Genomic DNA, 19,342 nt, shown 5'->3' with positions numbered 1-19,342 from the left:
TATTGTGATAAGCATCATCACCTATCTATTTCGTAGCACGTGTGGCCTAGTGCCATTGAAAGCGTACTGCATGCTCTTAATAGGCGATAACCCAAACATGCTGTTCCCTGCTGCAGGTGGTGTGAAGTGAGCATCATGTTTTGCTCAGGTCGCATTGGCATCGTATTCTGGTGTCACCCACCACCTCAATTTCGTTTAGATTTTCTGTCGCCATCTCAAAACACCAGATAATAGGAAGACAACACATTGCATTTTGGGTTGCTCTGGCCCCAACAGCTTGACGTGCTCGGTGTCTCGTGCTGCAGTGATTCTTGCCAAGTGGGCACATCGGAACTTCTTACCAAAATTTGCTGACCCAGGCCGAATTTGAGGAGCGCAGATGTTAGCTTGCGGAAGTGGCAAAAACGACAATGTCTGTTTGCCACTCGAGCCTTACCAGCTCAGTGCACATCAGTGTCTCATGCTGTAACAATTCTCACAGCACTTCATATTATGTAGATGTCAGCTGCAGTAGAGTTTGCAAATTTTGAGTGACTATGGAGGTACATTTTGCCAGTCGTTACTTCATACATGTTTTTTTCCTAAATGTATGGACAAGGTTCTACTGTAGTATGTATGTATACATTTCTTACATTTCTTTCTTTCTGGTTGCAGATATGACTTTTAGCCCTTTTGGGAATGTCAGCATAGTGCAATCCAGTTAAAATGATACTCACGAAACCAAAAAAAAAAAAAAACTTATTTGTGAACTTGCATCTGAAGAGCCTCTCCCCTTGCCATCAAGATATTTATTAGTGTCTCTGCAGTCTTGGCATTATGTGGTATTAACCTAGTGGGCCTTTTCAAAGCTCATTCCAAAGACTACCTATTTGCTTGATCTGCTGAAAGTCACCTTCCAGTAGTGTAGAAAATAAAAGAAATCCTGCCTCCCAAACCCAGTTGACAGATGTTGATAAACAACCCGAAGTAGTGGAAATGCTCTCTGAACTCCTAAATGGCCAAAAGAAACTGGCTCTGTATATTGCTGAAATCAAAATGTTTCAATCGTCTGTCAACACGAGGTTTGAGACTTTGGAAGCTCGTGTATCTTCTCTTGAGTCACCCTCAACGTCTAGTGGTGCGCAGGATTCTAATGACGACCTACACACTCAAAGCCAGCAATTAAAAATGCTATATCAACTCTCTCTTGCAGAAGCGACAATTTAGAAAACAGGTCGCATAGAAACAACATTATTATACGTGGTCTCAGCAAGGGCCCTAACGAGAATCATGAGGAACTTTCTTCCAACATTTCTCCAACATTGTCCAACTTCGATTTGATCACGTGTTTATTGACAGGGTACGATACAATTTGGATAGCACATCCAATACTCTCGTCAGATCATCTGCTGGCTCAACTAAACCCACCGAAGCATTTGCTAGGACCAAATCCCCTTGACTTCATGGTACTGGCAATAAACTTTCCTTTTTAAACGTTAATGCTAGAAGCCTCATCAGCAATTTCTCTCAATTTCTTTCCTTGGTCTCGTCTTACTTGCCACATATTATCGGTGTTACTGAGACCTGGTTACATGATGGGGTGCATGATTCTGAGGTAGCCCCCCCCTTCCCCCCCTTCTGGTTTCAAGGTAATTCAGCGTGACAGAAAATTCTGGAAAGGAGGCATTGTTGCTCTGTTTCTTCAATCTCACCTTCACTTTTCTGTACTCCTTGCCCCAGCTGATACTGAGTCTTTGTGGTGTAAAGCTCAACTCGAAAATTTGTCTTTGATTATAGGCATCGTTTACCGTCCACCTGGTTTTAATATTGAGCATTTACACAATCTGTGTGAATTTTTGCAGTCATAATACTTCTTCATCCAACATTATCTGCATGGGCGACTTTAATGCTCCTGGTGTTGATTGGTCTTCTATAAAAGTAAGCGGACACAAAGTAGCCATCGGGCAGGAGTTGGTCCATATTTCATTGACCTGTGGCCTGCACCAGATCATTCAGGATTTCACTCGGCAAACTTTCGTCCTTGATCTTGTCTTTCTTACTACATCTCTTTTTAATGCCGGTTATGAATGCGATGTTATTGATGGAATATCTGACCACAATGCCATGTTAATTTCAGTTCCTGGCATCGTCCCTAAATCCAGCTATATCTACCGCACATTTCCTGTCTTTAACTGTGCTGATGATTTGGCAATAACAGAAGCCCTATGCGATTCTTTTCACGAGTTTGAACTAATAGGTACAACTAGTGATATTAATACCTTGACAAGTTTCTTTGAAAATCTTGTCAGTAGTTGCATCAACCTTTTTATTCCTTTAACCCTTTCAGGGTCAGTGACGTAAATATACGGCTCTGCGAACAAATCCAAAATGGTCGATGCCGTATATTTACAGCGCTGTCTGTATGTTTAAAAAGCGCGCCAATTTCTTAATGTTTTCTTTCCTGGCATGTGCTGCCACTATGTGGGAATACAGAGAATATTTTTCTCGCGCCTCGCTCTCTCGGTTTTCGTTGCATGGTTTGTTTTAGAGCTAGTTTGCTCCAGCGTGTCTATATACTACCGCTCGCGGGTGCGCGGCGGTTTGGGTTTTGTTCCGCGGGCGGTTTTCGCTTCTTGCGCTCGCAAAAGTGATGGCTATCTCGCTCTTAATCGCTCAAAGGGCGGTCGCCTGTTCCTCACTCGTTTAGTGCTCACAGGGGTGAGCATAGGAAGGATGCCGCCATGCATGCGTTTCCTTTTCTTTTCCTTTTTTTGGGAGACTCGCGATATCTAATTGCCTTTGGTTGGCGATAAGATGAAGATTAGCAGAAGTTTGTCACACAATACGTGTGACAAACGTGTGACTGCTCTTTTTTTTTGGTGGGGGGGGGGGCACACAGCCACACAGTTTTTTTGGTCTGCTCACCTACGCAGTTCGATTAGGCTATGGACGTAAATATGACTGTAAGAGCAGGAACATTTGAGACTTGTGAAATATTGTCGTGTGCACATATTCTAAGCCTTGAACTATAACAATGCATCAAATTTTTAATTCTTATAAGTTTATTTCCTTTCTTTATTGTTATTCATGAATAAAGAGTACATATATACCAACGCAAAATATCTTTTTCTCACTTTACGGTCACCCTAGAAAAATTACGGTAAATTTTTTTCAAAATAGGTCCCTAAGAAGAATTGGAATTTGCAATAAAGAAATCGACCCTGGGTGGTCACATATGGCAAAAAAAATTGACCCTGAATGGGTTAAAAACAAAGAAAACAAACACTGAAATTCCTTGGATGACTAGGGACCTTTTGCATTTATCACGTCGTGTAGCCAGATTACATTCATCGAAAAGCTCTGGTGACTCAACAAAACTCATGCAATTCCCTAGCGCTAAAAAGGAACTCTGTTCTAAAATGGTTGCTGCAAAATAATTTTATTACAAGGTAACCTTTCCGAAATTAATGCTGGTTAATCCCCGAAAATTTTGGAAAGCTATCCTACCACCTGGGTCATCCTCGGACATATTATTAATGTTGCAGTTTGATTCGCAGACAATAGCTTCTTCTTTTAACACCTACTTCCACTCTGTATTTATGACCGGTAATTCTGTAACCCCTGTTCTTGACTCCGAACCATACCCTACAATTGACGATATATAACTGTCTACTGAGGGTGTACTTAACTTAATCCTAAACTTAGACACCAAGAAGTCATTTGGTCCCAATGGTATCCAAACTGTTTTTCTCATTCGATACTCTCTTTGGTGCAGCAGATATGTAACAATTATCTTTAGAAAATCTCTCTCAACCGCCACCGTTCCTCCCTCGTGGAAACTTGCTTCAATTTTGCCGTTATTTAAGTCGGGTAACGTTCAATTGCCATCTAACTACATGTATAGGCCAATCTCCTTAACATCACACTCATGTAAATTACTCGAACACATTATCTTTAAACATATGGAATTTCTTGCAACTAACAAAATTTTATGCATTTTCCAGCATGGTTTTAGACGTAGCCTTAGCACTATAACACAACTGACAGAATTCATTCATGACATCAGCAGCTCTTTAGACATAGGTGACCAGATTGATGCTGTTTTTATAGACTTTTCAAAGGCCTTCGACACTGTCTCACACCCTAAACTTATGCACAAGCTGTTCGCTATACTAAAAAAATGCATCTTTGGTTGGCTGGATATCGGACTTTCTTTCCCAGCGTTCGCAATATGTATTTTTCAACTCTACTAACTCACCCTTGATGCCTGTTTCATCAGGGGTTCCCCAAGGCTGAGTACTGGGTCCTCTTTTATTTCTGCTTTATATTATTGATCTCCCCCTACACACCTCAGTTAAAATACGTCTTTTTGCTCATGATTGCGTTTTATATCATACAGTTAAATCTCCTACTGATCATGTTGTCCTTAAAAATTATTTTGCTGACTTCTGTAACTGGTCCAAAGCATGGCAAATGAATATCAGCCTTTCCAAAACTGCCTCCATGTCCTTTATATGACGCTCATGCCCTTCCTTCTTTGCCTATGCCTTTAACAATATTACATTAAATAGGGTCTTCGAATTCAAATATTCAGGTATCCTACTAACACATGATTTGTCATGGTCAAAACACATTGATGTCTGTCATCTGTAACAAAGCCCTTAAAAGACTAGGTTACTTACATCCTATGCTGCGTCTTGCTCCTCAAGAAACTAAACTTCTTACATATAAAACCCTTATTCGCCCCATCCTCGAATATGGCTGCGTTGTATGGAACCCATACAAACACTGTGACGTCAAAAAAACTAGAATCAGTGCAAAAAAGGGCAGTGCATTTTGTTTGTAGGAGATATGACGGAATTTTGGCCATCTAACTCTCTTCCCCTACTTGGTCTCACTCCTAGAGCATCGCAAACTTGAAAGCCTAAAATTCCTTCACACGTTATTCAGTTCTCCTCACCTCTCTAGATAACTACTTTTTCCAAACCCTCATGTACGAGGAGTCGCCATGCTCTAAATATCTCAACCTTTTTTGCCCGCACTGATTCTTTTAAGCACAGTTTTTTTCCATCAGCAATTGAAGTCTGGAATTCATTACCGGGCAACGTATGTTCACTACCACTGAAACAATTCACGCAAGCTTGTTCATAAATGTCGTATGTTTGTTGTTCATCCCAATCCTGCAATAGCCTCATTGAGGCTCCAGCATGTATAAATAAATAAATAATATATATATATAACCTGTGCACATTTAATCTATTTCTTGCATGTTTGTGTACACTTACAGCAGTCCTTTAGACAGCGTGTCCTAGAAAATACTCTCCAGTCTGTGTGGCAACATACTTTCAGTGGCCATTGGAGTTATACCAAAGTGATCACTCTCGTCGTCACTGTTGGTGCTCTAGCCTCTACTGTCACTGGTTGGGGCAGGCCTCTTTTGTGGCATCATCTTCTCTGGAATTGCCTCATAACGGGTCCCTTTGTAGAAAAAAGTAGTGTTGTCAGCAGTGTATAAGAATGAAACAAAAACAAAAACGAAACCAAACAATATTTTTGACCAGAACGAAAATGTAACCGAAACATTATTTGTTATCTTGTTTTGGGTTGAAACCTAAATATTTTTGATCGGTTTTCAGCTCAAGGGGAAAGTCAGCAATTCAAAACAACCAACGTCAGGGAATGTCAGAATTAGCGCGTATCTCAGGGTTCCGCATAAGCACATATCTCAAGCAGGGATAGTGTGAGTGATAACCGGTCAAGCACTCCACTAATCTAAGCCTGCCACTTCGTGCACCAGGAGATTGACATCATAGTAAAACCCAGGGCTTGCGCACTGAAGAGCTTATCATTTAGTTTTCTATGGATGCAATGCTTTGTTACCGAAGTTTTATTGTTCGTTTAAGTTCGTTTGTTGGAACAGCGGTGTCACATTTTAGCGAGTACACTCGATGTACTTCTGAGATCATGCTCAGAGCCTTGACTCAAGACACTAAGCATGACCTCAGAATTCATAATTCACTTATTGAGAAAAATAAACACTATGTATTTATTGTTGCTTCAAAACTTTTTGCATGGGAACCAAAACTATTATGAACCGTTACAGATAATTTTTTTTTTTCGTTCAGGAGCAGAACAGGAATGGAAATTTTTTCAGTGGAATGAAACTAAAATAGAACGAAAAACATTTCGTTTCAACACCCTGGTTGTCCGCATTCAAATAGTGAGACCTCATTGATATGTCCCTGATTTAAACACTTGTCCAGTTTGTACACTCGCAGTCAAGAACATTGGATCAAAATTAAGTTTATTAGGTTAATAGTAGAAAATGACATAAAAGGGCAAATAAGAGTCTTTGCCCCTATTTTTTTTAGTTAACATATCCAATCCCAGCGGTGGATCTTTCTTGGACTGGCCCGGCCTTATCTGCCTGTAGCTCTGCAGCACGGTGCTGCTGTTGGTTGTTGAAGATAACAGTTGTGCTTCACACATCCACGGCGTACGAGCAACTAAGTGTGATTCGTTTTCTATGGAGCAAGGGACGAACGGCCATCGAAATCTACAGGGAAATGCAGCCCACGTATGGGAAAGGTGTTCCGCTTTGAGAAGTGTCAGGGGGTGGTGTTGCGAGTTCGCAAAATCTCGTGAGGACTTGCATGACAATGAGTGTTCAAGGAGGCTGCGTGCATCACTGACTGACGACAGGGGCATCTCAAATTTAGTGATGCGGTGGCACAAATGTCTGAACTGGTGTGGGGACCATGTGGAAAAATAGTGTAAAGTACATAGTATAATACGTATACAGTAGAATTTCGTTCATACGTTTTGGAAAAAACCACGAGAAAAAAATGTACTAACCCGAAAAATGTACGATCCGCAGTAACTAAAAAAATTAGACTGAACTATTGTTGATATCTACATAATGTGAAGCGTCGCGCGGATCGTTGTGGCACGAGACACTGACGTGCGTCGAGCTGGTGGTGTTCCGGCAGCCAGAGACGCGTTTTGTTGTTTTCCTATTGCGTGGTGTTTTAAGAGGGCGACGGGAAACCCCAAAAGAATAGAGGTGGTGAGCGATACCGGATGCCACCGAAGCGAGACGTGATGACCACATCGCGCTGCCTGCAGCAGGGAATGGCAGTGCGTTTGTATTATTGCCTACTAAAAGTATGCTGTACGCTACCAATGGCACTAAGCACTATGCACCACGCGCTGTAAAATAGATAGGTGAAGGTACTTATCGCAATAGGTTTGGCAGCGATAGCTCTGAACGTGGTGTGCAACGACCCAGCTAGACATTTGGTACCAAAATAAACTGTGCGTGCCATTGTTTTCACGTGAGATGGGCGGCTATATACTATTCTAGATCATGCGCGCCTCGCGCCTTTTCTTGTTTACATGGGATCTAGCAGCCGGAAAATATATACCATCACAGTCTGCAGCAGGGAACGGCGTCGCGTTGAGGTTATCGTCTATTGAAAGCATGCGCTACGCTTCCGGCAGCACCATGTGCTGTGAAACAGATAGGCGAAGCTGCTATCGCAATAGGATTGGCGGTGATAGCTGTGAATGCCGCATGCGACGACCACAGAGAAGATTTGCTGGGACCGAAATTGGAAACTGACTGTGCACCGGCATTTTCACGTGAGACGAGTGGGCGAGTATTGCGGTGAAGCTGCCGTGGTGGGCAGCTATATACTGTTCTTGATCGCGTGCAGCACGCGGATACATGGGATCGAGCGGCCGGGAAACGTATCATACGATCGCAGTTTGACAAGGTACTGAATGTTGGTGCCAAAAAATTGTGTCGTCCGTGAACGTGTGAACCGGTAAAAAATGAGCGTAACTCTGTTGGGTCATTTTTTGTTTTCTCGGTTGCGAATGTTGGCGCCGCAAAAATGTACGTAATGGGAACGTATCAACGAGGCCCTACTGTATTTGTAATTATCTTTATGTACCTCAGCTGAACAAGTAACTTAGCGCAATAAAGACCCGCCGTGGTTGTTCAGTGGCTATGGTGTTGGGCTGCTGAGCACGAGGTCGCGGGATCGAATCCCGGCCACGGCGGCCGCATTTCCATGGGGAGAAATGCGAAAACGCCCATGTACTTAGATTTAGGTGCACGTTAAAGAAACCCAGGTGGTCGAAATTTCCGCAGTCTTCCACTACGGCATGCCTCATAATCAAACGAGAAGAAAGGGGGTTAACCGAGGGGCCCGATTTTTATTAGTCATATCATAAGAAGACAACAAACACTGACACCAAGGACAACATAGGGGAAATTACTTGTGCTTAATAAATGAAAATAAAGAAACAATATATTCATGGTAATTAAAGTGGATGAAAAAACAACTTGCCGCAGGTGGGAACCGAACGCACAACCTTCGCATAGTTGGCTTCTCATAATCAGAAAGTGGTTTTGGCATGTAAAACCCCATAATTCAATTAGCGCAATAAAAACCAAGGTGACAAGAACGGTGGACCAAGACAAGGAACGTCCACCTTTCTTGTCTCTGTGGTATAAAGGTTATAAACAGGGATAAGGTGTATATGTCCTAAAACTGTCAGTAAAGAAATTATAAGCCTAAAATAAAATAAGCAACCTAAATATATAACTGCGTTGGAGAGTTGTATCATTTCAAATCTTAGTTGCAGGAACAACATTGTTATTAAGGAAGCAGATAAGGGTGGAAGCACAGTTATTTGGCCAGTGAAAAATACAGGCACGAGGCTTACGGCCAACTAAACAACCCAAAACATTACCGTAAGCTAGATAACGATCCGACATTATCCTACACACTGAATTACCAACAGGCTGAAATCACTTTTGGCTGATGAATTGATAACACCGTCAGAATACAAATTTCTTAAACCAAGCAACAAAACTGCCGGGCACTTCTACTGCCTTCCGAAAAAATTAATAAAATTCCATCCACTGAACAATACACCGCTAATATTCCAGGTCGCCTGATTGTATCAAACAACACCCTGACAGAGAGCATCTCCACATTCCTTCACCACTTCCTTCGTGACTTGCCAAAAGCACTTCCGTCATTTGTACAAGATACGCCCCACCTGCTGAGAATTAGGGAGGACATTAATACTAAAGGCACACTACCCCAAAACAATTCTCGCAACACTAGATGTCATGGCGCTGTACACCAACATTCCAATCCCCGATGGTTTATCTTCGATAAAACAAACGCTGTCTAAACACAATGCACAACACTCTATTGAAGTCTACTTGTCTCTCCTTGAATTTGTTCCAACACAATACTTCGAATTTGAGTAGAGTTACTACCTACAAATACATGGGACAAGTATGGGTACGCCTTTTGCATCAACCTACGGGAACAAATTTATGAGAATTCTAGAAACAGATTTCCTATCACGCTGCACTGACAAGCCCCACACATACCTACGATATATAGATGACATGTTCATAATATGAGGTCAAGACAGTCTAGATAAATATGTAGCATTCCTGAATTATTTTCACCCAACAATAAAATTCACATCAGTATCTTCAACGGAGTGCATAAGCTTTCGGGACACAACAATATACATTGACACTGGGGCACTGAAGACAACGCTGTATAGGAAACCTTTCGACAAACAACGAACAGTACCTTGAATATACGAGCCACCATCCCAGACATTGCAAACAAGGCATCTTTAAAGGTCAAGCCACACTACTATGTCGCATTTGCTTTGAAAACCAAGACTACATAGATAGACTCTATCACCTTAAAGAAACCCTATCAAACAGGAACCACCCAAACAGTGCCCTCCAAAAAGCCTACACCGATGCAACCAAACTTGATGGAGCCGAGGTCCTCAAGCCCCGCCCTTGGATAACAACAACAACAACGCCTCTTTCTACTAAATTCTCAAACACACTCCCAAATGTGAACAACATCTTCAGTAAATACTGCATGCCAAACTAAGGACAAAGACAAAGTTGGGAACCGGTCCCTGTGGCTGTCCCAGGTGCACTACATGCAAACATATTCAATCTACTACTACGGTAAAAATTACAGCGTCGAATTATTCACACAAGGTAACTTCGAGTTTCACCTGCACGTCAAGTAACATAGTCTACTGTCTAGAATGTACTGCTTGTAGCAGACAATAGGTAGGTGAGACTGAACAGTAAATTCATACAAGACTCAACGGTCACCACGCAGATACAAAACACAATTTACCTAAAGCAGTAGCCAGCCACTTCAATGAATATGGTCATATATTTGACAAAGCAAGGATCTACATACTATAAATTTCCATTCACCTCGCGAGAAGAAATATACGGAATCGTACCTCATACACAAGTTTAAATGCCTACACCTGATGGGAATTAATTTGGCACGTGGCATCTTAGAATCTTTAAAACCGGTAACTTAAATCTGAAGTTCTCATATCATCAGCCAAGGCACAAAACACATTGTGCCACCAGCTAACCTTAATTTTTAACCTCACCTATTCCTCCATTTCCAATTTTTTCCTGCCTACTAAATTTAATATACTCTTTCATGTTTTTACGTTTATATCAACTGTATGATCCCTTTTCCAATGTACACCTGCCCCCGCCCGCTTCTACTCATGTCACCCTCCTATTTGTTATTCCTGTTTCGGTCCCCCCTCTCCTTTTCTTTTGGTCTGTTTTTTTATTATATATATACATTTTAAACACCCTCACCAACACATTTCAAAGTCCCAGACACCAGGATACCTTTTTCGGCGCCTCAGCCACACAGGGTATCGCCATTTCTGTATACCGCCGTAATGATACCTACGTTGAGCTACTGGGGCTAACGTCCCTTGAAAGACCATGCCGCTGCCTTCCAGCTACCCCATGCATTGCACCCCAGACTCCTTGTCGCCATCTTAACTCCTTCAAGATTACCTGATGCATTGCTGCCATGCTACTAAAGTCATTCTTTCAACTAATGTCTTTTTGAGCCTTTTTTGTTACTCGCACACTGACTGCCTGACCAGCTCTTCTAAAGCCACAAAAGACATGCTGCCAACGACACCCCTGAATGCTCCCTAACCTCTTGCTTCCCCAACACCTTCCCATGCCCTCTTGGCGTCTTTTTCCTCCTTTTCTTTCTTTTTTTCTCCCTGCCTTCCCACTCTCCCACTCTTGTCCCTTCATCTTGGGAACCACGCTTACAGACGTCAGGCGACAGCGCTCATTCTCTTTGAAGTCTCTCCTTTTACAACCAGCCTCCACTGACAACAACTGTATGTGACGTCACTCTACTAACCCTTTAAAACTAACATGCCGAGGATGACGAGACCGCCTTTGACAAAGATAGGTCCTCCTATCGAAACGTTGGCCAGCCTTTCTGAGGCACCTTATTCCTGTTGATAACCTTGATACCACAGTGTGCTATTCCATCTGTCAGCCGCTTTCTTGATTTTGGATTTCTTGTCTCTATGGTTTTTATTGCACTAAGTTACTTGTTCAATTACGGAAAACCAACTAGCCCAACAATCAACTCTTCTTTATGTACCTTATTTTGGCTAATAAAAGATAGGGCCATACACTTTCTGGTTAGCCCTTGTACTACAAATAAATATATGGAATGAGGCCTGAGAGGACAAGGCTATGGGGCAACCACACTGAGCATGTGGTACTCGCCAATGAGGAAATGCAAAACGTAAAAATAAACATTATACAGTGAACTCTCGTTAAGGCGAACTCAGCTAAGTCGAATTCTCGCATATAACGAACAACATGGGAACGTTTGTTTGGTTTTCCATAGACTCAATGCAAAAAGAAATCAATTAAGACGAACCACTCCAGACATGTTCTTCGGTTAAGGCGAAATTTTGGAGTGACCGCCACCACTACTAATCCTGGAGGCTAGGGTGCCTTGATGCGCCGTGCCCAAGGGCGCATGCATCCCGGCACCTACTGGAGGCCTGTGGCACACATCGCCTGTAGACAGAGGTGAAAACAAGAGGAATAAACAAAAAGAGGCAGTGACGTTTCACTTCATGAATGTGGATGACGCGCAAGCATGTGGGTGCTATAGCGCATACGAAGCTTTCGGCCTTTGGTGCACCTATGCCCACATCGCAGATAGTAGTGAAGACAGGGCTCTCGCGGCTGCACCATGCGCAGCAGCTGCTAGAGTAGAACGTCCCCTTGTAAACATTCGCTTACTAATTCAACTAACAAGCAGTGTCAGCGCTTACACTCAAACATAAACACATCACATTCGATGACCGAGGACGTTCGCTATCAAAACGCTGGTGTGAGGAATCGCAGTAGTAGCAGCGAGAGAAGCGACCTTCGCGCTGTCTATCGCTTCAGTGCAAACTGAGTAGCGAGAACACAGCACAGGCAAAGCCATCAGCCATCAGCCAACCTTGACTGTGCCCCCAAAGCAGATCGCCTTAAATATAAAGCCTGTGCGACCGCGCATGGGCAAAGTAAAATACCCTCCACCCTCCCCTCCCGAGTGCCATGTGTGTGACGGAAGACGGCATGCTCTCCCCCCCCCCCCCCTCTTTCTTCCTTAGTGCAAGCGAGATTGAGCCACTGCCGCCAGCTCACCATCGCACACTTTCACTTGCACACACAGCATACGGTGCGTGAGGACGATATTATCACGAGATGAATCCAGTACATCCATATCGCAAACGCAACCTGTAGAAACTGCCAGAAAAGGTCAATCCAGCATGCCTCTGCCTACGTTCCTCCTCCGCGACCCTTTGCTTTGTTTCCTTCCCCACTTCGCTCAACATCGCCTAGACTTTCTTCTAGGTTGCATTGCTTTGCCGCGCACTCAGCCTCTCCTTCGTACTTTTGTTTGCTCGGAGCCTACACCGATGACCTGAGAGGCAGCAAATACCTGCTTTAACTCCCTAGTGAACTTTTTCTAGCAGCACGAAGGCACAGAAGTATTTTTAAGGTCATTAGGTAAAATGACATCGTTTGTGGCTGTTCGCTGATTTGCACAGAAGCGCCAAACATCCATCATGGGCAAGATGAAACCAAGCAAGAGTACCACTTGAAAATAGTTTTCTATTAAGTTCAGCTAAATAAATGCTTTTTATGTCCTTTTCCCCCTGTTCTACTTCATTTACCGTTTTAAAGTAAGATATTTGGATGCGCCTGGTCATGTTGCCAATTATTCTTCTGATAAGACGAACAAGTTTTCATGGTCCCTTCAAGTTCGTATTAAAGGGAGTCGGCTGTATATATGTCCAGAAAGCACTGAATGTGTACAGCCACGTACACATACCATTCTTGCATGCTGATCCATTCTCAAAATGGTGCTCTTATTCGCCATGAAAAATGACAATGAATGAAGACACAAACACTTTGGTAAAGCATTCTGAAGCATAGCCACAAAGGAACACTTGTAAGGACGACGAGTGACCACTGAATGATGATGGCTCTTTGATTGCAATTACAATTCAGGAGAAGCTTGGCGGGTTGTTTGGTCATTTCCTGTCGTCATCGATTAAATAGCAACACAGCACAAAAAAAGGCTGCTGGCCTCATGTGTTCCCCACTTGATGTCATAGCCCGCATCATATTTGCACAATAAACCATTCGTGTTATCGATGGAACTTTTTTCTTGATGCAGGTTCCTCTTGGAATTTGGTCAGTTCAACTGCTCCAAGCACTTAAAAGATTCAGTGGCCATGATGTGTCTCATCATTTGCTGTAGTTCGTCATGAGGCATTGAGAGAGCATTGCTTCTCTCCCGCAAGGTTACTAACTGCAAGGTTACAGAAAAAAAATTTGATAGGTGCACATTTACGACCTGGGTGCACATTTTAGGATCTTTCCCCTTGCCCTTTGCTTGATCTTTGGAGACAAGTAAACTGAGAAGTGGCAGCGAGCTAAGCTTGCTGTCTGTCTGTATCATGCTTTTGTTAATTGCCGTCACAAGCAGAGAGGCATAGCCAGCTGCAGCCATGGCCCTGGAGCTTCCTACGGCTCTTTGGTTAATGCTGTCTGACGCAGCGTTTTGGTCTGACGGTCGTTGAAGAAAACTTTTGTTGTGCTGCACCCATGTGCCATGCTAATAAAGAATATGAGCAGACTTTCTTATACAGTCGGTGCTTGTTTCGACGGACCTTAATAATCCACCAAAAAAGGTCCATTAGTGTATATCCAAAGTCCATTCTATCCAAAATTAGGGCCGGAGTATGTTGCAAAATGGCGGAACTTGGCACATACCACTCTCTGCAGTGTTTGATTATTGGAAACCGGAGTCGATCACAAGAATGATAAATAAATCAACATTATAATGAATAAATAGATAGATAAATGGATTTAATTATGTAGTAATCGTATAAGCTCTAGGGGTGTGGTGCCTTGCTGTCCACTGTTTTCCGGATGCTGGCTGCCAGCAAATGGCAGCTTTTCTGCACTACAGCAACTCTACCATGCCCAATGGAAAAAATTGTCCTGCTGGCGAAAAAAATGGGTTCCAGTGATATTCCTGCCTTTTCAGCCAGCTCACCACTGTGCCGGCTGCCTAGCCTGAGTGCATTGCCGCCGCCGATGATACAAACATCGGCTACAGTTTGTTTTTCACACAAAACAGTGGTCGGTGGAATAAACTGATATCTTAATTTTATCTTTCAAGATGAGCGACAACCATTGTCAAGCCTGGGAACATATTCTGCAACGATCACTTTTGGCGATACCATGACTTCGGCTGTCAGGCACGCACTGATTGGCTGGTTGAGCAAAACCATTGATTAACTGGTTGAGCACTACGTCATGCAAAGGCGATAGTATCACCGAAAGTAATCATTTCAGAATACGTCCCATGTAGCATGAATGAAGGCTGCATTATGAGGCAAGTTCAACTCGGAACCCACACAGCCGATGAAGCTGACTACGCATGCTTCGTAGTCTTTGTAGTTGCACACTTTGTAATAGCAGTCTATCTTATTTCACGTGTGGGTTGATGCGACGAGAAATAAAGTGTTCTCGAAACTACGTATTTTGTGATTGTGGGCAGTTGTTCTTGAAGTGCCATATGCTACGGCTTCGAAGAAGTGGGTTAGGCCTTGCAGCACCCACTGCACTGGCTCAGAAGCAGTGGGCGGCAGTGAGCTGCTTGGAGAGCGAACGCTCTCCATAGCTGCTGGGTCGTTGTGCATCACGCAGTTGTGGGAAGCTTGCTGCTAGTGTTTTCATTCCTCAAGAAAAAGTGCATTTTCACCCCTTTTCACCCCTGGCTGAAAATAACCGCGTGCAGTGCACTGCCGTTCGCATGCATTGCCTCAGCAAAGGGCGTTTGCAGCACCATCTAGGCAATATTGCACCATCTATATTGCAAGATGCACCATCTAGGCAATATATGCCCAAATTTTTGTCTGTTAAAGCAAAGTCCACTAAGAGTGGAATTTGTTGCATTAATGATATGGACAGTCGAAACTAAGTGAAAAGAATGGTCTGTTATCTCTGAAAGTATGTTGGATGCTGATCTGGTACAACAGGTGTGGACTGTAAGCGGAAGTGCATTCCCAATGTTTCTTTCTTAGTTTTGGCTGATATACTTTAAAGTAGTTTCTGATACATTGCTTCCATACCTTTTCTTCTTTATTGAAATGTCTGCGGTATAGAAGTGTTGGAATAATAAATATGTAAAATTTAAAGTCCCTACATTTGACGCTAGCCGGGTATGCTCTCCCCTTCGAGGGATAAAAGTTATTTTCATAAAAGGCGCGATCGTCGAACTAAACTTTAGTATGCGACACCTACACAAACACCCTAGCTTTCTCCAGACTTATGCCAGCACTCCCATTGTTGGCAAATTTGCAGGAGGCCTATATTTATGGGTAAGAGCTCTGGAAGCACTATTTCCTTTTGTAATACAGTTGCAGCTGCCGCTAAAACGGTAGAAACTAGAGGCGCTCTGTTTAGAAACTTATTGGCAAGGGTGATTGTAAAATTAAATCTAGATAACTAATGATAGTAGTTGATGAAGCAGTTTTGTATGAAAATTACATTTCTGCTTATTAGAGGGCTGTTGTGAAGGATATCCGCAAACAGAACAATTGCATATATTCTGAAAGTTCAGATTTTATTTTTAGCCCTGAAAGAGTTAAAAAAAAAAACTGACTGTTGTATGTAATATGTAATACTATATTGTAGTATTACGTCATTGTAAGTGGATTGCAATGTGTATGTGTAATCCTACTTGGAGCAATACAATTCCAGTTCTAGAATATTCAGTTTTTAATGATGTCAAATTTTCCTAGGTTTCATTGGTATTTTGTGATGCTGATTGGTGCAGCAGCATCACATGAAGGACTGCCCTTGTCCTTAGCCTCATTTTAAATTCTCGACTTTGCGTCATTCTTTCATTAACCCTTTCACTACTGAGTGCTATATTTGCAAAAACTTCCTAACTATACCAATTCGTTTTATTGCACCAAACAAACACATAAACAAAAAAACAGCCCAAAAATATATTGAATACCTTTATTGCCGAACAGAGCTAAACAAACCCAAAATGCTAATAGAGACTTCACTGCAGAGCTTCAAAACTCTCAGGTAGCTGAGAAGGTGTGTTCATTGCTCTAAAGTAGAGTGGTATTATCACTTTGACGAACTCTGTTATAACTTATGCCCAAAGTAACTTATGCATGATAAAACCGAATTTGTATTTGCAGGTTTTAGTGTGGACGAGCCCAGCTTGTCCTCTGTAGGAACAGTACAAAGTTCTACGACAAGCCTGGCTTGTCCTCGGTAGGGAAAGGGTTAAGCTGTTCTAGCTATTATGCCAGGAATGTAGAATATTTTTATGCTTTCATTTGTACAGATTGATCAGAAGGGCCCTGAGAAGACTTTAGGAAGGCAGCTGCAAGAAGTTGTGAACCTTGCCAACAACCCCAAAATCAGGTGAGTCTAGAAAAATAACCTTCACCACATGTAGTTTTCTGCTTGAGCGCAGCCTTTTGCATGTTTCTGTAAACATATGTGCAGTGATGTGGAAATATTATGGGACTAATTCAGGCTGAGGCATTTTGAGCTGAATGCTTGTGTGTTATGGCTATGTATCTTTGTACTGTGTAAATCTGATTTATGGCATTTCAAACTTGGACAATTTAAAATTGCAAATTGCAGCTTATTTCAAACGAATCAGCAAAATTTTTATTAGCCCACTTTTATGTCTTGCTTTTACATCCCATGGTGGTTCGGTCGCTTTGGCGTTCTGCTGCTGAGCACGAGCTTGTGGGTTGAATGCTCGGCCATGGTAGCCATGTTCCTTTGGAAGTGGAAGGCAGAAGCGCTGGTATACCCAGATTTAGTACACATTAAAGAAACCCAGCTGATTAAAACTAAGCCAGAGTCCTCAACTACAGCATATCTCATAGCTGCAGTGTTGCTTTGAGATGTTAAACCTCGTGACTCGATACTTCTTGCTTCGCGTGAATTTAGGCTAGGCTAGTAAATTTGTCACATCATTAGTATAGCATAATGTTTTTTTTCTTTATAAATTCATGTTCTCTTATGATTCTCTTTCTTTTTTTTTCTTTCCTGGCACCTATCATACAAATAAACTCGTGCTTTTCTTGTGATTCGGTGTTTATAAATGTGTTCTTTTAATTGTACACAATAACTATATACCAATTTGCTGTACCGCAAGGTCTTTTATCACACAAAAGTCAGTGTGACGTTTCTGAAATGTGATGAGTGTTTTCAGAATGAACTTTGACCCAACTAACTGGAAGTCATTCTTGTTTCTCTGGCAGGTACGAGGCCTTTGACTTTCATCATGAATGTAGGAGGATGCAATGGGATCGTCTCTCTATACTAATGGAAAGGATTGCTCAGGACCAAGATGCTTTTGGGTGAGCCTTCAACTTTGCCTTTATTTTTTTCGTTTTCTTTTTGTCTATATTTTACTCAATATTACTACAGACTCTCTCTGATACTCATGGCTTCATTACAGGTACTTCATGATGCTTTACGATAGCTCAGTACCCTGTCTACAAACTGGGGTTTTTCGCACAAATTGCATTGACTGCTTGGACCGGACCAATGTTGTGCAGTCGCTTCTGGCAAGACGTAGCCTAGAGCAACAACTTCTGGTAGGCCTCTTTGTTGACTTCAACTGTTTCTATACGGCATCATGAGGAGCTCAGTGCACTCAACGCCATGTTTCTCATTTGGTTGCTGAGAACAAATATCCTGTGTTAGTAATGCTGCAAAATGTTCTTATATGAAATGCCAACTCATTTAGAAAGTCTTGCTGAACAATAATTTATCAACCGTACAAAGTCATAGTGGTGTTCTCAAGCCTTCTTATCTTTCAGAGATACTGTAAAACCTCATAATTCTGAAGTTTGTCAAACCGTGATTAAGCAGATTTTTAACATATCTAACAAATTACACTAAAAAAAGGGGGGCGGGGGGCACGAAAGATCTTTGTATAGGTTTGTCACCTTTGTCTACTTGCTGTGCAGTTATTTCAAGCACCCACTATTGTGGGAGTTCGGTAGTCTGTGTTACCGTGGGTCCTGTGGCTAAACCTACACAGCTCCTTGGAATCACCTCTGTTACACTTGAGAAAGCTAGGCATTAGGTACGATTACCATCACAAGATGGGTATGTTGGCAGCATATTAGTGTATTTCAGCTTTTTTTGAAGGGAGCCATGTGTAGCATAAACATAAGCATTCGTGGCATCATATGACTAGGAGCTCATCATGCTCCCACTCAGGAGCATTGGCGGTGTCCCCTCAAAGCAACAGGTGCCCACTTAAGGTCTTGTCAGCAGTGCTTGCTATTTGCATAGGCAATATAGCAACAGCAATTATGGCTTTTGGGTTCTTTATTCCAATTTCAAAAGGACCATATCGTCCAGCAAAGGATGTCACCTTGCCATTACCACGGAAACAACCAGCAACCTCATGCCATGGTTCATTGCTCCAACATTTTCATTGAAATAGCTTGCATGGATAAACATAGTGTCACGAAAGCATAGGTCAGGCTTTACAGTTTGCATTGTAGCTTAGGATACCACAAATATGCACACTGGTGCCAAGAACTCCAGGTGCCTTGCTGTGGCTCTTAGCGACCATAGCCCAAGTTATCGGTGTGTGGGTGTGCTGGTTGTTAAAGCAAAATTTATTATATAAATTTTGGAACCGCAGAAAGTTTAAAAAATATATTCAGGATTTCAAGTAGGCCAATAATGGTCTGTCAAGATGTTGGTGACAGGGAATTGTTGCTTGTTTTACAAATGCAGGAATGACCTAGGCCTGCAGATTAATTACTTCTCTTTCCACGTTAGCAGGAATTATTGAAACAGTTTGACATTTAGCATCACAGTTCATCTTCAGTGCATCTTGTGCATCTTCAGTTCTAGCTCTTTCCA

At 42.3% G+C, this 19,342-nt stretch overlaps 1 protein-coding gene and 1 long non-coding RNA gene across 6 annotated transcripts in view; one reads left to right on the top strand and one right to left on the bottom strand.

Moving 5' to 3' along the window:
• The window catches only part of Sac1 (Sac1 phosphatase), a 140,736-nt gene that overhangs the window by 48,821 nt on the left and 72,573 nt on the right, over nt 1-19,342 (top strand). For all 5 annotated transcript variants that reach the window (XM_050193221.2, XM_050193218.2, XM_055061830.2 and 2 more), the window contains 3 exons: nt 16,782-16,861; nt 17,716-17,814; nt 17,916-18,054. In XM_050193221.2, the coding sequence (XP_050049178.1) occupies nt 16,782-16,861; nt 17,716-17,814; nt 17,916-18,054 (318 nt within the window). The remainder of the gene's footprint in view (nt 1-16,781; nt 16,862-17,715; nt 17,815-17,915; nt 18,055-19,342) is intronic.
• Nucleotides 2,863-19,342, bottom strand: part of LOC129380545 (uncharacterized) — a 37,298-nt gene continuing 20,818 nt past the window's right edge. Inside the window, exons 2-3 of the long non-coding RNA XR_008608666.1 lie at nt 11,778-11,920; nt 2,863-5,457 (exon numbers count right to left, since the gene is read on the bottom strand). This is a non-coding gene — a long non-coding RNA (uncharacterized lncRNA). The remainder of the gene's footprint in view (nt 5,458-11,777; nt 11,921-19,342) is intronic.

The sequence above is a fragment of the Dermacentor andersoni genome, chromosome 1, assembly GCF_023375885.2.
Source record: "Dermacentor andersoni chromosome 1, qqDerAnde1_hic_scaffold, whole genome shotgun sequence".
Taxonomy (NCBI): Eukaryota; Metazoa; Arthropoda; class Arachnida; order Ixodida; family Ixodidae; genus Dermacentor; species Dermacentor andersoni.
This window is presented reverse-complemented; position numbering and strand designations above follow the sequence as displayed.